Source organism: Rhinopithecus roxellana, chromosome 3 (genome assembly GCF_007565055.1).
Source record: "Rhinopithecus roxellana isolate Shanxi Qingling chromosome 3, ASM756505v1, whole genome shotgun sequence".
Classification (NCBI taxonomy): domain Eukaryota; kingdom Metazoa; phylum Chordata; class Mammalia; order Primates; family Cercopithecidae; genus Rhinopithecus; species Rhinopithecus roxellana.
In genome coordinates, this window is record NC_044551.1 from 98,633,819 (window position 1) to 98,653,132 (window position 19,314).

At 46.0% G+C, this 19,314-nt stretch overlaps 1 protein-coding gene across 1 annotated transcript in view; it reads right to left on the reverse strand.

Annotated features, from left to right (window-relative positions):
• The window catches only part of RETREG1 (reticulophagy regulator 1), a 145,469-nt gene extending 131,920 nt beyond the window's left edge, over positions 1-13,549 (reverse strand). Inside the window, exon 1 of the mRNA XM_010356334.2 lies at positions 13,109-13,549. Coding sequence (XP_010354636.2) covers positions 13,109-13,428 — 320 coding nt within the window. The 5' untranslated portion in view covers positions 13,429-13,549. The remainder of the gene's footprint in view (positions 1-13,108) is intronic.
• Positions 13,550-19,314: the final 5,765 nt, after the last annotated feature.

A 19,314-nucleotide genomic window follows, 5' to 3' on the forward strand; every position in this document is an offset into this window, starting at 1 on the left:
ACATACGAACAATACTACACAGTCATAATGCTTCAACCAAAACTTGTGATATCATTACAAGGGAAAGGGGATGAGAAGAGTTTATGTGAATCGGGGTGCCAAGAGAAAATTAATGTCTTAGACTGCTGAATCAAAAACCAGCATTTTAAGAATTTTACTTAGAGGCTGGACACGGTGGCTCACGCCTGTAATCCCAGCACTTTGGGAGGCCGAGGCGGGTGGATCACCTGAGGTCGGGAGTTCAAGAACAGCCTGACCAACATGGAGAAACCCGTCTCTACTAAAAAATACAAAATTAGCTGGGCGTGGTGGCACATGCCTGTAATCCCAGCTACTCGGGAGGCTGAGGCAGGAAAATTGCATGAACCTGGGAGGAGGAGGTTGCAGTGAGCCGAGATTGCGCCATTGCACTCCAGGCTAGGCAACAAAGAAAGAAAATGTCTCAAAAAAAAAAATAAAAAGAATTTTACTTAGAAAAGTCTATATCGAGCCAAGAGCATAATAAACAACAGTCGCTCCTAGAAACAGGTCTGGAAAGTAGGCTGAGATAGGGTAAGAAATTGCTGCATTTTAATTAAAAACCCAGTGGAATTAATTGACATTAAAGATGTATGTGTGTGTGAGGGAGAGACTATCTTCATACACAGTATTCTCTACATCATTTACTATATAGTATGCAATTTCAGCTTTAATTTTTTTTCTTTGACCTAAGGAATATTTAACAGAGTTTTAACAAGGCTTTAAGAATTAGAAAAACACAGAGAAAAATTAACAAAATACCTTCAAGTTACACCAAATTCTCTGAAGAATATTTTCAGATCTGAAACTGAAATTAACAAGCAAGACCTAGATGGAGTCTAGGCTGGAGATAACCTCCCTGAAGAGGTGACAGGGGGCCTAATGACAGGGAAGGGACAGAGCAGGGAACAGAGATGCAGGGGGTCACAGTCCTGGTGGGAGAGGGGCTACCCACAGAGCACGCAGCTTTGCAGAGTGGGCGAGAAGAGGCACAGGCAGACACATCCTGTGCTCCCTCCATAACAGCACTATGCCCCCCAGTCCCCCAGCCCAACCCCACCCTCAGAGTGGCAGTAGAGCTCCTTCAGCACAACATGTCGGTACCCCAAACTCTGGATTCACCTGGGCTCGCATCCCACATCGCATATTTCATGTAGCACTCTGCACCACAAAGCAGTGCAATCAGCTAAGAACAGGCCAGAGCCCACATGACATCTTACCTGTAAGGAAAGTGCCACTCGCCCCCGACCCCAGGTCAAAAGAGCACATACAAAAGGGAACTGAAATATGATAGATTGGGCCACTTGACAACTCAGAGAAATACACACCCTGCTTTGGTAATCAATGCCTAAAATGGAAAACAAAGGTGCCAGGGTGGAATGCTCTAAAGGGATGAAGCCACGGTTGGTGCTGAAATTTTACTTGGAAAAATTAACCTTTTTCTATAAAGCAAATGGAGACAGCAAGCTCTGTGAGTGAAAAGTGATGGTTTGATCTGAGAAAGAAATTAACTCTGTCTTCTAGCAGCAGAGGGAAGAAGTCATATTGAATTACGCTTTGATTGTACCCTGCAGCCTCCCTCGCAGTCTAGTTTATTGGGGCGGGGTAGGGAGCAGAAACCTGATAGGAATCCCCATTCTGCCAAATACCATTACCTTGGGACAAGTGACTTAAATCCCTTGAGCCCCAATATTCCCTCTGCCAAATGGGGCAATGATACCTTGCGGTGTGGTGTGATCATTAAATAAGGAAACTCCACCAAGTGCCTAGCAAAGCAGGAGCCCCATAAATGGTCACTGCTGTTATCAAGGATCACTGCAGGAATCCAGGAAATTATGCAAGGCCACAGAAAGTGTGCCACAAATTGTCAAAGGAAGAATGGCTCATTACACAATAGCCACAATGGTTTATCTAGAAACCCAGAAAGTCCACGTGGCCACAACTCAGGAGAGCTCCCTCTGTTATCTGAGTTCATCTTTCAGGTGAAAGGTCTGGTGAGTGTCTGGGAAGAGATGGGAGGCCAGCCTCCCGTGGTGGCTCTTTCTCCCAATCTCAGATTACCATCAGGAGCGTGGAAATGGCCACACCTCACCCAATGTGTTTTCACTTAGGTGTTGCCTTCTTCATCCCTGAGACAAAAATCTTTCCAAAAACTGGAATCAGTAGCAAACAAAGAGCACTACACTGAATCATCCGGCAAAATATTTGAAAATACTTCACAACTGCATGCTTCTAAAAGTACTTTCGAAATTGCACATGGATATCTTGGACTCATTTTATCTTTAGCAAATGGGAAATTTCTCGTAAGATATTTACTGTTAAACTAACATAGTATAGCAGTGACTACAATACTAAAATCGGTAGTACTCCATTAAAAAGGCACCTTGGAAAAAAATGGTCAATGAGGACAAAGATGAAGATACAGGAGCCTGATATAAAATGTCTGCACTGAAGAAATGGCCAAACATAAATTAAACAAAACAAGTGTAATCTAGCATTCTCCCCCAGTCATTTGTGCTTCTCCACTAAAGCTTACAGCCGGTCTCTGCAGGTGCCTTGTCCCGCCTTAACCTCCTCAACTGCAGTGGATTACAACCCTCCTTCAGAGAGAAATCAGACAACACATGTGACTCCTTGCCACTTGGACTACAAACGCAGGAAGAAATGGGAGATGAGCACTGGATGTTGTCAGGATGGAGAGACTCTCCCGATTCACCCTGAGGGTCTGTTTTGGGGACAGAGAATTAATCTCGGGTGTATACCCAAAAGGTATACCCATCTTTCCCCAGAAAAGGTGTCCTCCTCACCCAGCCCCTTCAGTCCTCCCCAGAGCTTCACGCTGTCACCTTCCCCCACCATATAATTGACCTTGCCTTTCCATTGTCCCTTTCCCCACAAATTCTAGTGTCCTTTGGAATACCCACCCAGGCATCTCCAGGCATCTAGAGAATGGAATAAGAATGGGAGGAAGTAGGATGTTAAGACTCTACAAAGGGAATGAAAATAGAAACACTGGTGAAATGTAGCTTCTGACATTCAAACTAAGGTATCTCATCGGGGTGAAGGCCAAGCATTACAGAGAGGGTGCTTAGTCCACTTGGGTTGCTATAGCAAAAATAGTATTAACTTGGTGGCTTATACATAACATAAACTCATGTCTTACAATTCTAGGGGCTGGGAAGTTCACGATCAAGGCGCCAGCATTTTTGGCATCTGGTGAGGGCTCACTCTCTGCTTTGCAGATGGCACCTTCTTGCTGTGTCCTCACATGGTGGAAGGAGTGAACAAGCTTCCTCTGACCCCTTTTATAAGGGCACAAATTCCATTCATGAGGACTCCCCCCTTCATGACCTAATAGCCTGCTAAAGGCTCCGCCTCTTAAAACTAAGGCACTGGGGAGAAGGTCTCAACATATGAAATGTAAGGGAACACAAATATTCAGACCATGGCAGAGAGAAAAGATTTCCTAAACTATTTGAATTCCTGTTGGCCGAGTCGGGAGCCAGCCTGAGAACCAAATCACAGAGAGGCCCAGAAATAGAGTGGATAGCCGTGTCCTCCACTGAGCCACAATGCTGCAGCGAGGAGGTGGTGCCACAGAGAAAGGAAGAGTGTCCTCCCCTTCGGGTGTGACTGGAGACCACCAGGCCCCTATAGAAACTGCTACAGCTAAGGCCAGGAAGGAGCAACTACAAATCAAGTACTAGATGACATTCATGATCGCCACACTGGCTGCTCTAGAACAACCCCCTCCTGGGACGCCGCTCTGCTGCCACTCTCCTTCTCAAGGTGCTCTTTCTGGTCACCCACTGTGGTAATTCAGTCTCCCCAACACTCTCCCCCAGCTTTCCCCAGGAAATTTCACACGTTCCCAAGGCTGCAATGACTAAACTCCAACACATACAACTCCATATTTCAAACTCAACCTGCACTCTGAGCGTCAGTATGTGTCTAACAGTGTAGTGACACGTGGGTGCCTGGTGAGCTACAGGCACGTCCCATGCAACATCGCCAAACCTGGGCAACCCCAGTCTGCCACAACTTCAGCCACCCTTACATTGGTTAAGGTCACTACCAGGCACTCCTCATCTAGCCCATAGCCTTCCCTCCCCCTACCCACCAAATCATTCTGTCCTCCTGATTTTACCTCCAGAGTTACCCCAAATCCATCGCCTCTTCCCCACCCCCACTACCTTGGCTCAGCCTCTCTGCACCACCATGTGCTCCTGCAATGGTGTCCTAGCTGGTGCCTGGCCCCAGGCTCCTGCTCCCCTAATTCATCCAGAAGGGCTGGCAGAAAGCTGACAAGCAGCCTCTGGCACCGCTGTAGCATGAAGTTCCAAGCTGAAAAACCACTGCCTCCCGCTTGCTCACCCAGCCCCAGCCACAATGGCCTCCTTGCCGCCCTGCAGACACCCCAAGCCCACTCCCATCCCAGGGCTTCTGTGTGTGCCATTCCCTCTGCCTGAAACACTCCCCTCCAGAGTGTTTAGATCATTCCCTGACTTGCTCTTCAGATGTCTGCTCAAGGTCCTTTCCTGAAAGGCCAATGATGACCACTCAACAAAGTAGTCACTTCTGTCCCTCTCTATCCCTTGTCCTTGCTTTAGTTTTCTTCATAACATCCAGCTCCTTCTGGCATTTTGTACATTTGCTTATAGTCTTTTTTCTACCACTTTCACCACTAGAATACAAGCTCTGGGAGAATAGGGATCTTATCTGTTTGTCCACTGTTAAATCCCTTGCACCGAGAACAGTGTCAGCATATAGCACACCCTCAAGAAATATTTGTTGCATATTTTGGCCAGGCATGGTGGCTCGACTGGCCGAGACGGGCAGATCACCTGAGGTCAGGAGTTCAAGGTGATCCTGGCCAACATGGTAAAACCCTGTCTCTACTAAAAATACAAAAATTAGCTGGGTGTGGTGGTAGGGGCCTGTAACCTCAGCTACTCGGGAGGCTGAGGCAGGAGAATCGCTTGAACCCAGGAGGCAGAGGTTGCAGTGAGCCAAGATCACGCCATTGCACTCCAGCCTGGAAGACAGAGCAACACTCCGTCTCAATTTTAAAAAAACAAAGAGAGAAAAAAGAAATACTTGTTGCGTATTTTAATGGAGGTCCTGAAAGAAAGGGAGGAATATGATGGTATTCATACTAAGGTAATAGATGGGTATTGCTTATTTGATGTCATCCAAATTCCTTAGCATAGTACAATAGTAACATCTTCAAAACCTGGCCCCACCCTTTCAATCTGCAGCCTTACCTCTGGGTATTCCCCTTAGCAAGCACATAAACCTCCCCTCCCCTCCACTCCACTCTCACTGTTTTTATTATTTATCTATTTTTTTTTGAGACAGAGTCTCACTTTGTCACCCAGGCTGGAGTGTGGTGGCGTGATCTCAACTCACTGCAACCTCTAACTCCTGGCTTCAAGTGATTCTCCTGCCCCAGCCTTCCAAGTAACTGGGATTACAGGCGCATGCCACCATGCCCGGCTAATTTTTATATTTTTAATAGAGATGGAGTTTCACCATGTTGGCCAGGCTGGTCTTGAACTCCTAACCTCAGGTGATCTGCCTGCCTCAGCCTCCCAAAGTGCTGAGATTACAATTGTGAGCCACTGTGCCCAGCCCACTCTCAGTCTTTAAATAGCCCCACCTTATTCATCATAGGAGAATATCCTCTAGTCCAGCTCATTTCACCAAACCTTTTTTTTTTTAACATCTACAGTGTTTCAGACCTCATGTGGATCCGGCAACCCAAGATTAATTCTCTGTCCCTAAAACAGACCCTCGGTGTGAGTCAGGAGAGTCTCTCCATCCGGACAACATCCAGTGCTCATCTCCCACTTCTTCCTGAGTTTGTCCTACGTGGAAATCCCTCACCATTAACCTCACTTTTAAAAGTACACCTTTTCTTGTAGATTTATACAATAAATATCACGAGACTTTCATCAGCTATTCCAAACCTCCCCCATCCCCACTTTGTCCTGAACTGTAAAGCCCTGGAGACCGTGACATGCAATTTAGAACTGTGACACACTCTCTCAATCAATTCACCAAATCAGCTGTGTCTCCTAAACCAGTGCGTAGGCTAAGTTCAGGCACTGGGCTTCCGGTATACCCCCTCGGCCCAGGTATACCCCCTTGACCACACTGGGCAGGGAGCAGACACTCATTCACAGGTACCGACTACTCAGACAGAACACAGATAAGGCAAGGAACTTGGAGCAGGCTGGCTGACAGTCTAAAAAGATCCTTCTCATTCATGCAGAAGCAACCCTCTCCCAATATAATTTTTTTCACTCTGTGCTGAAATCATTAAGTGTAAAACTCTGTAATACTGAAAAAAGTAAGCCCTAATAGTCTCCTATTGTTCTTTAGAGAGACGGAGTAGAAAAATCATTGAATTTAGAGAAAATGGACGCTGTTTCATTATCCAGCTTCAGCCCTTATCTAAGACTGTGCTAACACAGCAGCTACTAGCCATGTGTGGCTATTTAAACTTACACTTAAATAAAAGTCAAATGGCATTCTGAGTCCCACTAGCCACATTTCACATGCTCAACAGCCACAAGAAGCTACCATAACAGGTGGTGCAAAGGCAGACTACGTCCATCACTGCAAACATTCTATTAAACAGAACAGGTCAACGTCATCTTTGGTGTTCAGTTAACTTCTCTGGGCCTCTCGTTTCCTCCTGTGTAAAATGGGAACAACACACACCTCACTGGGTTCCTGCAAGGTTTAAATACGATGCTACATATATTTATAATAACTTTAGTAAAGTTTGACAAACTAACTATATATAACTATACATATAGCCATCCTTTGACAAAGCACTAAATGATATATATTTACTTATTTTTAAGAGTCTAACAACCAGCAATAGTAGCATCTGTAAAAGGGAGTTATTGTCAACTGTAGTAAAGAAATTCTATCTCAGGCTCTGAGGCTAGAAGGACGCCATCCAGGAAGAAGGGAGAGAGTACACAGCAGTCAGGCCACCTCAGGAATGCTGCATTCCAGGCAGAATACAGATGAACTGAAGCCCGGCCAGAAGGATCTGCAAACCAGACAGGACAGCAGTGAGTGGAGGCGCCCAGGATTTCTCAGCCAGGGAAGAGAAGACTCAGTGGGAACCAAGAAGAGAATGGATTTTGAAACAGACAAAGGGCGGTCCTGGGGAGGGGCCTACATCCTGGGCAGCTGCGAGACAATCAAGCAAAGGCCTTCATGTAAGGAAAACACCAGTGAGTGCCGCCCAGCAATGGAAATGCTGCCTTATGGAGAAGATAGCTCACAATTCCAGAACGTGCTCAAACAAAGAGGTTCTCAAACTGGAACATGTATCGAATCACCTGGAGACCTGGAGAAAACCCAGATGCTTTGGGCCCACCTGCAGAGATTCCTGTTCAGTGAGTGTGGAGGAGGCCCATGATTTTGCATCTCCAGGTGACACTCGTATGTGGATGCTGCTGGACCAGGACCTCACTTTGAGAGCCATGGCTCTATCGCAAGCTGGGGCACCCCATTCATGCTGGCAGAGAAGTGGCGCTTGACATCAAGCGGGAAGTTGAACCCTGCAACCTTCCAAAACAGTTTGACAGACAGTGCTCCAAGAACTCTTGGGAGGTCCTGCTGGCATTCAAGACTGCCTGGTGCCCAGCCTGAGACGCCTGAAAAGTCAGAGTGCCCCAGGTCTCCTGCCAGGGGTGCCCCTGTGTGGTCACCTCAGGCAAATCACTTTCCTACAGTTTTACTATTTATACCAATAGAAGGTAATGCCATCGTCATGCAATGCCACAGGCACTAAGGAAAAAGGCCTATGCCTGGACTTTTCTAAATGCCATGGTCTCCAACCATGGGTTCAAAACCAAATCACATCAGAGACGCTTTCTAGGCTGCAGAGGTAACATGCCCAAAAGAGGAGCTGCATCATAAGCCATTAAATTTCAATACGACCATCAGCAAGACTTAGGAGACAGACCTTTTACTCCATTCTGTGCCTATCCAAGGCAACCATCAGGATTTACCATATTCCTCACCAAAAACAGACACTTCACACAAAGATTGCTACCTGATGCTTTCCAATAGCTTTATTCATAATAGTCAAACATGAAAACTACCTGAGAGAACATCAACTAGCAAACGGATAAACAAAATGTGGTACATCATCAAAGTGATACACTACCCAGCAATACAAAGCAGCAGATCACTGATATACACAGCAGAGATGAATCACAAAACGATGCTGAGTAAGCAAAGCCAGACACAAGAGACATCACACACTTCAGGAGGCCGAGGCAGGCGATCACCTGAGGTCAGGAGTTCGTGACCAGCCTAGCCAACATGGTGAAACCCCATCACCACTAAAAATACAAAAATTAGCCAGGCGTGGTGGTGGGTGCCTGTAGTCCCAGCTACTCGGGAGGCTGAGGCAGGAGAATCGCTAGAACCCAGGAGGTAGAGGTTGCAGTGAGCCGAGATCACACCACTGTACTCCAGTCTGGGCGACAGAGCGAGACTCCATCTCAGGAAAAAAAAAAAAAAAAGACATTACCCTAAATAACACAATAACACAAAGCTTTAGGGAAGTCCAACCTAGTCAACAGTGACAAAAACAGATCAGTCCCCAGGGGTGGGTGCTGACAGAACAGGGATGCAAAGAAGCCTTTAAGGGTGATGAAATATTCTAGCTCTCGACTGCTAGTGCAGTTACACAGGCATATATAGCATATATAATACATATGACTGTATACTTACAGTATGTGCATTTTATTGGTGGTAAACCACAAAAAGTTGATATTGTAAAAAACAGCCAAAAAAAACCCCGACATTTTCTATTACATTGGGCTCATTCTATTTCAGGATGTGCTTACAAGTATAACATGAGTTGCTTCTGAGAGGAAACTGCGTAGACAGGGACAGGTGTGGGAAGACATCAAAATGTTTACCCTTCTGTACATTTAAATATCTGAACTGTAAGGCTATGTTAGTTAATTTTTAAATAAATAAAATTTTAAATGAAGGAAAAAATTCTAAAAACATGCTCTTCATTGGTGAAATGAGTGAGATATTATTATCTGAGGTCCTTCATCACCACAAAACTATGTGACTGCTGCCCAATCTATTTCAGTTGTGGAAAGCCTGCTTTTTGAGACAGGCACCCTATGTGGCCTCTATTTTACCAAACTCCTCTGAGTTCTCAGTGAATATCGTATCTTAGCATTTTTTCGTATTTTAGTATTTTTCATAAAATATATCATAGATAAGAATGCATATGTGTGTATCTGCCTGTATGTATCTGATTCGAGAATGTCTTTTATTTTCTTTGTAGTTTTATCTCCTATGTGTGTATCCCTGACCAATCCTGTTCAGTTTCTGCACCATTTAAAACTTAATTGAATCACTCAGCATATATTATTTTGTGCATCTTTTGACCAAAATTACATTTGTAAAATTCATCCCTGTTGTTGCTAAAGCTGTATTTTCATTGTTATATGGTATCACGATTTATAATAAATAAATGAACCACAATAAACTTATCCATTAAATTATTTGACACTTCTACAAAGTATTTTTTTGGTCCCTATTGCCTGTAGAAGAAACAAATCCAAACATACAACATAGCATCTGAGGCAACTACTGACCCCACAAACCACCTAGCCAACCTTATCTCCCACCACCTTTTCTACCAACCCATGCTGCCATTGCATCTGTACACTGTGTGGTGGTTGAAATATTAGGTACACCTTCAAGATGCTATTGTGTTCATTGTATTCCTCAGTGTTAGAATGCTCGTGATCATGTACTAGATCTCCCAAATCATTCCTGTCCACTGAGGTCTGCTTCAAGCATGATCTTCTTATTAAGAACCCCACAATCTCTTCCATTCACAATACCACTGCTCCCCAAAACCATATCAAAACGAATTATCCTTTCCCGAATCTTCCACCTCACTTAATTCATGCAACTTTGAGTTATACCCGTTGGTTACGGCTGTGTCATAATTTTTGCCCAAAATCTTGCAGATAATGGGCAGGTAATAAATGTTGAAGCTTTTGAGTCCAATTCAGACTCCTAAAACCCACTGCTAATGCCAGGTGCTAAATCATTCAAAAATATCTCTTTAAAAAGTTTATTTCTACAAAACTGAGATAACACCAATTAAAGTGAAAACAACATCCCATTGTTTAAGACAGATTTGGTTGGGTTCCTCATAGTTTTAAAATTGATTTTTTTTTCCTCATAGAAAATACAGTGCTTTAGAGTTCCCAAGACACGGAAGGTCAGAGTACCATATAATTTAAGATCAGCTGAGAAGACATACATTATTTTTTTAAAAAAGTAATGTCCTTGAAAATCATTTTAACCCCCAGAGCAACAAAGAAAAGGGAAAAAAAACAAAACTTTAATGACATTAATAAATGGGTCATAAATTCCAGTGAATTATAATGCAAAAGCAACAAGTAATTCTGAATTTAAAGAACAGGACAGTCATTTTTGTCAAAGAAAATACAGGCATGGAATGCAGATGCCACAAACAGGAGATGAAATAAAACAGATAAGGAGAAGGCTGTATCTAGGTGGAAGGCTGGCCAATGTTTTCCTCTCCATCAGTCATAAACAAAACGGTTGGAAGAAAACACCCCTGAATACTACCAAATATGCCTTTCAATTATTTTATGCAAAAACATTATTTTCAATAGGTGTCATTAAAGAAAACATCATAGAAAAAAAAGTTTGCAACTCATGTTATGGAAATTAGGCTAAAGTCTTTAATATAAAAAGAGCTCCTATAAATCAATAAGGAAAAGAACAATGGCCTACTTGAAAAAATAGACAGGTTTTTTATAAACAAAAATGTTGAGAAAAGGTAACTGTAGTGGTTATTAAACATAAGATAAAATGCTCAGAGGATTGCAAAATAAAAACATTTTGGGATAGTCTTTTTCACCTATCAGATTTATAGTATCAAAAAGTTTCATAAAATATTCTTGGAGGGCTGGGCGCGGTGGCTCAAGCCTGTAATCCCAGCACTTTGGGAGGCCGAGACGGGCAGATCAAGAGGTCAGGAGATCAAGACCATCCTGGCTAACACGGTGAAACCCGTCTCTACTAAAAAATACAAAAAACTAGCCGGGCGAGGTGGCAGGTGCCTGTAGTCCCAGCTACTCGGGAGGCTGAGGCAGGAGAATGGCGTGAACCCGGGAGGCGGAGCTTGCAGTGAGCTGAGGTCCGGCCACTGCACTCCAGCCTGGGAGACAGAGCGAGACTCCGTCTCAAAAAAAAAAAAAAAAAAAAAAAAAATTCTTGGCAAGGGTGTAGCAAAGTAGGCAGTCACACACATTGCTGCTGGGAGTATCAATTGTTAGAACCCTAAGGAACTGCATGCAATATGGTGATAGCCATCAAAATTACAAGTGCACATGCCATCTGACCCAGCAATTCCACTTCTGGGAAGTTCTCTAAAATACTTGCATGCATGCAAAATTATGCATGTACAGGGTCATTAGCTATAACACTGAAATAGCAAAAGCTTGGAAACATTATTGCCTCAGTAGGAGACAGGTTAAGTAATTTGAGACATCCTTACAATAGAATTCTGAAGCAGCTGAAAAAGAACAAGGAAGCAATCACCAAGAAATACTAGAAAAAGGGAGAGCTCATATGGTATTCCACAATTTGCATAGAATATGGTGTATTTGCTGAAATGTACACTATCTGGAAAGAGTCACAGGAAACTAGTAACATTGGTTGCCTCCATGAGGTAATTGGGCGGCCAGGGACTGGGATGAGAAAGATTTTCAAAATGCTTACCCTTTTGTACCTTTAAAACTTTTGAACTATGAGACTGTATTAGATTTTTAAAGAAATAAAATTTAAAAATAAGAAATAAAATGTTAAAAACATTGAAAACATTAGTGAGACACAGCCCTAAGACTATTAGACTATTGCCCAATCTAGCATAAGACAATCTCTCCTTCTTCTTTGAGTGCTCGCATAACTCCATAATAAGATAGATTTGGAATAAACTCTAGAAACACAGGTAGCTAAGAGACCCAAAGTTAATCCACTTTCAGGGACCTCCAACAAGACAGAGCTCGTTTTAAGAGAAAACACCAGGACGAGTAGAGATCTGCAGGAAAATATTCACCTTGCTCAAGTTAACCTAGAAAATGACAGGCTATTATTTCTCAACTTTAAGGTTCAGAAATCTCTGTCCTGTAACAAGGTATCTGTCACCGGAGCTCTGATTATTCTGCACCGTGTGGGTCATGTTTGTTATAAGGACACTTAGCAAACAAAGATTTTCTCCGCCCTCAATAGCGTGGTAAGGGATGACAGGACGCCACTTTCAACGAAGGAGACAGACACTTCCCTGGCTTTCCTGGTGAAGAGCGCCTTTTGGAGAGACAAACCTGTTGCTCAAGAGCTGAGCATTCCCGTGTATTCTCCCTGTACTTCACCTAAAAATATGCCTGTTTTCCACACTGGGCACACCCGGGGGTGGGTGCTGGGCATACTCCACCTGCTTGTTTGCCTCCCGTTTTCTCATCAGGGAGTAAAGACAGTAAACCTAACCCTTCAGGGGAAGGAAACACAAATCATTCAGGGCCCATCTCAGGTGACTGATGAATGCGGCACCGTTTTGAACGTATACCTAATATACCTAATCTGGTCCAGATATGCCTGCTGGGGCCGCAAGAACCAAGACACGTTCAAGCACGTTTGCTCCGGCAAGCTTGGGCGAGCAGGTCAAGACCTGAGAGTTTTAGAAAGCAGGGGCGAAGTTTTCAAGTACGATGGGAACACCTGTAGGTGCAGGTGCCTGCGGGTCGGCCGACCACCTCGCATCTGAAGCTGGATCCGCACACGGAGGACGACAACTGCTCATAGGGACGTGCGTCCGGAGGAAAGTTGCGGTGTCTATCTGTTCGAGACCGGTGGCCGAGAAAGTGGGGCAGTGCTGACAATTCTTCCTCCGCAGTGTCCCACGGGCTCCCCCTGCACTGGGTCCCCGGGGCCCCGGGCGCCCCAAGGTCACCTGCCCTCCTGAGCGCCCCCACCTTGCCCAAGCTCTCACCAGAACAGCAGGTTGGCAGCGACGAAGCCGAGCAGGCTCCGCAGCGGCCTCTTCCAGCTCAGCAGCTCGTCGGCGCGGCAGCCCAGCCACAGCACCGGCTCCCCGAGTAGCCAGGTTACCGCGGCAGCTGCCCGGCCCGCGGCCTCCTCCACCTGCAGCCCCTCGCCCTCCGCCGCCCCAACCTCCTGAGCTTCCTCCTGCTGCTGCTGCCGCGCTCCTGGGGGTGTCTGGGGCGGCGGCGGCGACGGCGGCGCCTGCTCCTCGGCTGCGGGAGCTGGGAATCCCTCCGAGGCGTGCTCCGGGGGCGCCGGGCTCGCCATCTTCAGCTGGGCTTCCAGGCGGGGACAGGGCCGGGCGCGCGCGCGGGCGCGCCTGGGTGTGGGCGCCGAGGGCGGGGCGGCGGCGGCAGCAGGTCCCGGAGCGGGGCGCGCACCGCGGGGCGCAGGCGGCTGGGGGCCTTGTGACGTCACAGGCCGCGGAGGGGGCGCCGCCCGAGGAAGTGGGTGCGGCCGAGTTCGCGCAGGGGCGGGGCCGGGCGCCGGGGCTGGGCGGCGTCCCCGGGGGGCTCTGGGCTCCTCGAGGGCGTCGCCGGGGACACGAGGAAAACGACCTTCTTTTCCCTTGCAGCGGCGGGGGAGGGCGAAGTGAAGGACCGCTGCTCGGTTCCGTATCCAAAAGGGACCCAAGGCTACAGGCAAAATAGATTGGACATTTTCACTTTCTCAAGCCAGGACCACCGGTCTCCCAACCAGCAGCCACTGAGAGTGGTATCGGGGCGCCCCTTCCCCTGGCAGCGTATTTCAGCCCCCAGAAACGTCCCCCACCTCGGCCATCCCCAGCGCCTTTGCAGGGACAGCAGCACAAGCATAGCAGAGGTCTTGGGCACCCTGGGAATAATGTGCTGGTGTAAATGTTGGATTGAGAAATGAAAAAGCATTTGGGATCAATTTGGGGCCCTCTCGTTTGACACGGGAGGAAACACCAGGCCGCAGCGTTTGGGGGAAGCTGCTTTCTCTCTCTCTCTCTCTCTCTCTCTCTCTCTCTCTCTCTCTCTCTCTCCCCCCCTCTCTCCCCCTCTCCCTCTCCCTCCTCCTCCCTCCCTCCCTCCCTCCTTGTGGCTAGGTGATCTGGCTCAGACTCCCTCTCTCTCTCTCTCTCTCTCTCTCTCTCTCTCTCTCTCTCTCTCTCTCGTGCTTCTTTTCTCTTCTCTCTTTGTGTGTGTGTGTCTCTCTCCACTTCTCCCCCTTCTCCCCCTCCTTGTGGCTAGGTGATCTGGCTCAAACTCTCTCTCTTTCTCTGTCTCTCAGGTGCTTCCTTTTTCTCTCTCTTCTCTCTCACTCTGTCTCTTTTCCTCCTTGTGGTTAGGTGATCTGGCTCAGAAGTGCACGTTGGTCCACGCCTGCGGGGAGCTGAAAAGCAAAAGACTGGACCTTTGCACGTGTCAAGCAAGGTTTGGCCTGCTTTGAAGACAGTGATTTCAGAGCCACTCAGGTCTCTGCGTCACAAGCAAGCATCACGGCAGTAGTGGGGCGGCAGGTGATCCTGAGACCTCCTATGCCATCTCTTGGCCCCGGTGCTTCTGGGTAAGTGTGGGGAAAGAGGAAAAGAGTTAATGGTTTATGCTTTTCACCATTTGCATTTTTAAATTTTTGTTTGCTTTCTTTTTTTTTTTTTTTTTTTTTTGAGACGGAGTCTCGCTCTGTCGCCCAGGCTGGAGTGCAGTGGCCGGATCTCAGCTCACTGCAACCTCCGCCTCCCGGGTTTACGCCATTCTCCTGCCTCAGCCTCCGAGGTAGCTGGAACTACAGGTGCCCGCCACCTCGCCCTGCTAGTTTTTTTTTTTTTTTTGTATTTTTTTTTTTTTAGTAGAGACGGGGTTTCACTGCGTTAGCCAGGATGGTTTTGATCTCCTGACCTCGTGATCCGCCCGTCTCGGCCTCCCAAAGTGCTGGGATTACAGGCTTGAGCCACCGCGCCCGGCCTAAATTTTTGTTTTCTTTAATCTTCCTGGTCTTACTTTTACTCTAGAATGACAGGTCCTTCCCCCTCATCCTAACGGTTCTATCTGCGGATGAATCAGGGCATCTCATATCCCTTTACTGGCAACCAGCCTGCCTGCACAGGGTGGAAGGGAGGGCAATTAAATTCCCTGCGTCAGGAGAGCCTCTGGGGGAATGTTCTGTAACACTCCTCTGGGTGGCCATTGTAAACCTCTGTGTATACACATGTGGAATCCATTGATCTGTACATTCACTGCAGGTGTCTGTACTTTACTGTATGTTGTACTTCAAAGGGGGTATATTCCCAGAGTCCATGCAAAGGTTTACTGAGCACCTACCGAGTACACAAAGCATTGTTAAGCTCTGTGGATGCAGCTTCTGCCCACAGGAAGCTCCCAGTCTCATGAGGGCCTAATTCCAATTGTGGTATCTGCCACATCAAAGAAGCAATCGCTAAGTGCTAAGAGATCCCTTAAACTGTGCATCCAAAATTAGGGGAGGAGTGGAGAGATCAGGTTTCAAGAGGGTTTTGTAATAAATGGCCTCTGCCCTAAATTGTAGGGCCCCCATTAGTGTGGGGATTGGGGACAGGGGCAGTAACTGCTGTTGGGAATTCAACAGGAGAGGAGGCATGGGGTTGCAGGTGGAGACGCACAGTTCCTTAAGTAACTCTCCAAAGGGAATAGTGGACCTTGAATGGTCCCTAGTAACAGGAGGCTTGGTTTTTAACTAAAGGTGATACAGAACATCTGGCATTTCTGACTCCCCTTCTTAGGAGTATCCTGATAACCCGATGGAAAGTGGCCTGGGTGGTAAGGAAAAAGCAACGTGGAAACAATTCAGGTTTCATCCATGTAAGAAAGACAGTTTTTTCCCAGGTGTGGGTCCTCCCTCTTGGCAGTAGCGGAGAAGTTTTTGAAAGATAAATGATGCTTTTATTGTGTCATTTGGCCTTTGTTTGGCACTTGATACAGCCCAGGGTTTGCTATTCTAAAATCTGTCACTAGACAGATGTGTGCCACAGCCAGTGTGGAGAACATGGGGCAGGAGAGAGGAAGAACCAGGCGTCCCCATGCCCCAGACCAGTGCTGATGTGCTACCAGAAACAGGTTTGCAAGAGTAATCACCTTCCTCCTGCTTCCCCTGAATTCTAGTTATTGTTGCGAGGATCTGTTGAAGTGGTAAAAGCTGCTGGCAACCAAGACACATAAAAGCTAAACTCCAGTTGCTGTGTGTAATTTCCAACATTTATTATCTCTGTTCAATACTAAACCTCCCTCCCCACAGTTATGTGTTGTAAAGTCTATCCTTTCTCTCTCTCAAAATCACTATGGAGAAAATGCTACGCAAATAGTTTTGCATAGAAGCCTGGGCTAATTAACCTGTCCTTTTCACCTCTGACCTCTAATAGTTACAAACAAACTGTATGACACAAGTAGACACTGGAATGGACATACAAATGGTGCTGCTGGGTGGGATTTTGTTGTTGTTGTTTGTCTAATGATATTTGTGATGTTTGAGTAATTTATTCAGGGCTAAGATTACAGAAACATAATGCTAACAATGGTTGAAATCAACCTTGTCCTCTAGTTTTAAGAACACGCCACATTCTTGAACTCCTGCAGGTAACCTTACTAAGATTCTCTTCTGAATTTTTATTGCTATAGATTAGGAACAGAGTGATTAACACTAGTGAGCTAGATGATTTGACAATATATATCTGAGAAAAGGAAACTGGAAATGCATCTGAGAAAAAAAAAAGTCCATAGCCGCTGAATCTGAGACAGTTTAGAAAATGAGACAGCTCCAGTAAAGAAAGTCCAAATACACATAAGAACTCTCTAACAGAGGCCACTCACCTTTCTCATGTAAGAGTATGTGGAAAGCTTGTAATAGGAGAGAAAAATAATGAATAATTAATTCCCATTTCAGGAAGTCTCCTAGGGCAAAATCAAGTTAAGACTTAAAACGATGGGGAAATGTCCCCCAGGCATAATATTTTGGGGAAATTTCTTTTCTCTAAAATATTATATATTAGAATCTTACAGTAGCTCCATGATTCCTTAAACAAAAGGAGGCTCCTTGAAATGGTTTGGCTCTGTGTCCCCACCCACATCTCACCTTGAATTGTAATAATCCCCACGTGTCAAGGGTGGGACCAGGTGTAGATAATTGAATCATGGGCGCCGTTTCCCCCGTGCTGTTCTCGTGATACTGAGTTCTCGCAAGATCTGGTGGTTTTATAAGGGGCTTCTCCCTTCACTCAGCCCTCATTTTCGCGCCTGTCACCTTGTGAAGAGACGTCCTCTGCCATGATTGTAAGTTTCCTGCGACCTTCCCAGCCACGCAGAACTGTGAGTCAATTAAGCCTCTTTTCTTTTATAAATTACCCACTCTCAAGTGTTTCTTCATAGCAGCATGAGAATGAACTAAAACTATGCTTGTGTACGTTGTATTGTTTATTAGCCTGCAGATAGCATTTTTTGTGTCGATAATTTTATGAAACCGTTTCTACCCTCCTCTCCTTGCTATATCCTCTGTTCCTTATTCCTAAATTTCCATAATTTTCTTGTCACTAAGAAAACCTGGATAGTTCACTCTAAGCACGGATAAGTAAGAGTATCACACAGCATCAGCAGCAACAGAGCAGTTGGAAAGGAAGGAAGTTCATCTCCCAGGTCTCTAACCCGACTTCCAAGGCCCAGCCCAGTGCCTGGTTCACAGAAGGAATTCACTGTTTCTACTTATGTTGAATGTCTGTTGTGCATATACAAACTGAAATATTCAAACTAGAATAGTCTGTGTTTGACAAGCATTCTGTAAGGGGTGTGCTTACCAGAAAGATAGTGGCCAAGATGTTGGCCACCCGGATATCAGTTGGGGTACTGCTTCCTAATCCCTAAAAGGAGTTTTTTTTAAGGCTTCAAAATAGTTACTTGAAAAGAACTAAGGTCACATGACAACAAGTGTGTCCCCCAAGGAGGCCTGTCTATCCCCAGGTACACACATAAACACACGCACACCTATGATCCACAGGGGTGACTGCAGGACGTTAACTTCCAACCCCTTCCCAACAGGAATCTGAACCAGGAGAGAAAGTACTGCCGTGTCCTTGCTGCAGCCTCTTCCCCCACCCCGTTTGATGGTCCTGGTTCTGCATCATTGTACTTGCGTATCATTCACTCATTATTTCTTCAGTGCTTCATTCACGAGTCATCAGACAGTCCTGAAAGGCTGTGGGCTTCTGGTAAGATGAAAAGGACTGCTTATTTCTCTCATGGTGCTTAGGACACAGACAATGGATATAGACCCTGAAGAAGGTGCTGGGCAAAGGGAATGGGGAATTATGATGTACACAGTCTGGAAGCAGGAGAGGAGCCAGCATAGCCCTCAGTGGAAACCTGGAGGATGGGGTGGGAGGAGCAGGAGGCTACTCACAGTGGGGCTCCTCCTGTATGATGCTAGAAGCTTCTGCTTTGTCCTGAGAGCAACAGAGAGCCATGGGTGGGCTTGCAGCAGGAGACAGAGGGGCTAGTCTGTGTTTCAGAAAGATATCTCCAGACCTTGGAGGACATAAAGCCTGGCAGAGGGAAGGCAGTGTAAGAGACTTTTCCCTTGTCGTTCTCTAGAATGAGGGAGGAGGAGGAACCAGTTTGGAAGGGAGGCTGACAAGTTTCATTTTTGAAAACGGATCTGCATTTGGATATCTCTGGAGATGCCAGTAAGGTTGTTGGGTACAGGGTCTGCAGCTCAGAGACCAGCAGGCATCCTGAACAAGACAGATCCAGGCAGAGAGAATGGCTTGTAGGAGAACTTGGCAGAGGGCATAACCAAGAAGAGTTCAGAGGCACTGGCCAGTTCCGTGCGACTGCATGGGGGCATGGTATGTGATAAGACTTTTGGATAAATAGATCAAATAAAAGAAAGTTTTAAGTATCAGTAACAGAATTTTAGAAAAAAATCCTGTGAACAGTAGAGAATTCCTGGAGTTTGTAGGTTTCTGTGTTGTTGATTTTTACCAAGGAAGTGATAGAATCAAAGCAGCAGTGTCCTGAGGTCCCGGGAACTCCAGCCTGACTTTCATCCTCAAAGCAAAACTGTGTTGTGATTCTCTCTAAATCTAAGTCTGCAAATCAGGCCTCCAGTCTCAAGGGGGTATCTTCCATGCTAAAAATAGATGAGTGGAATGCAATGGAATAGCTATGA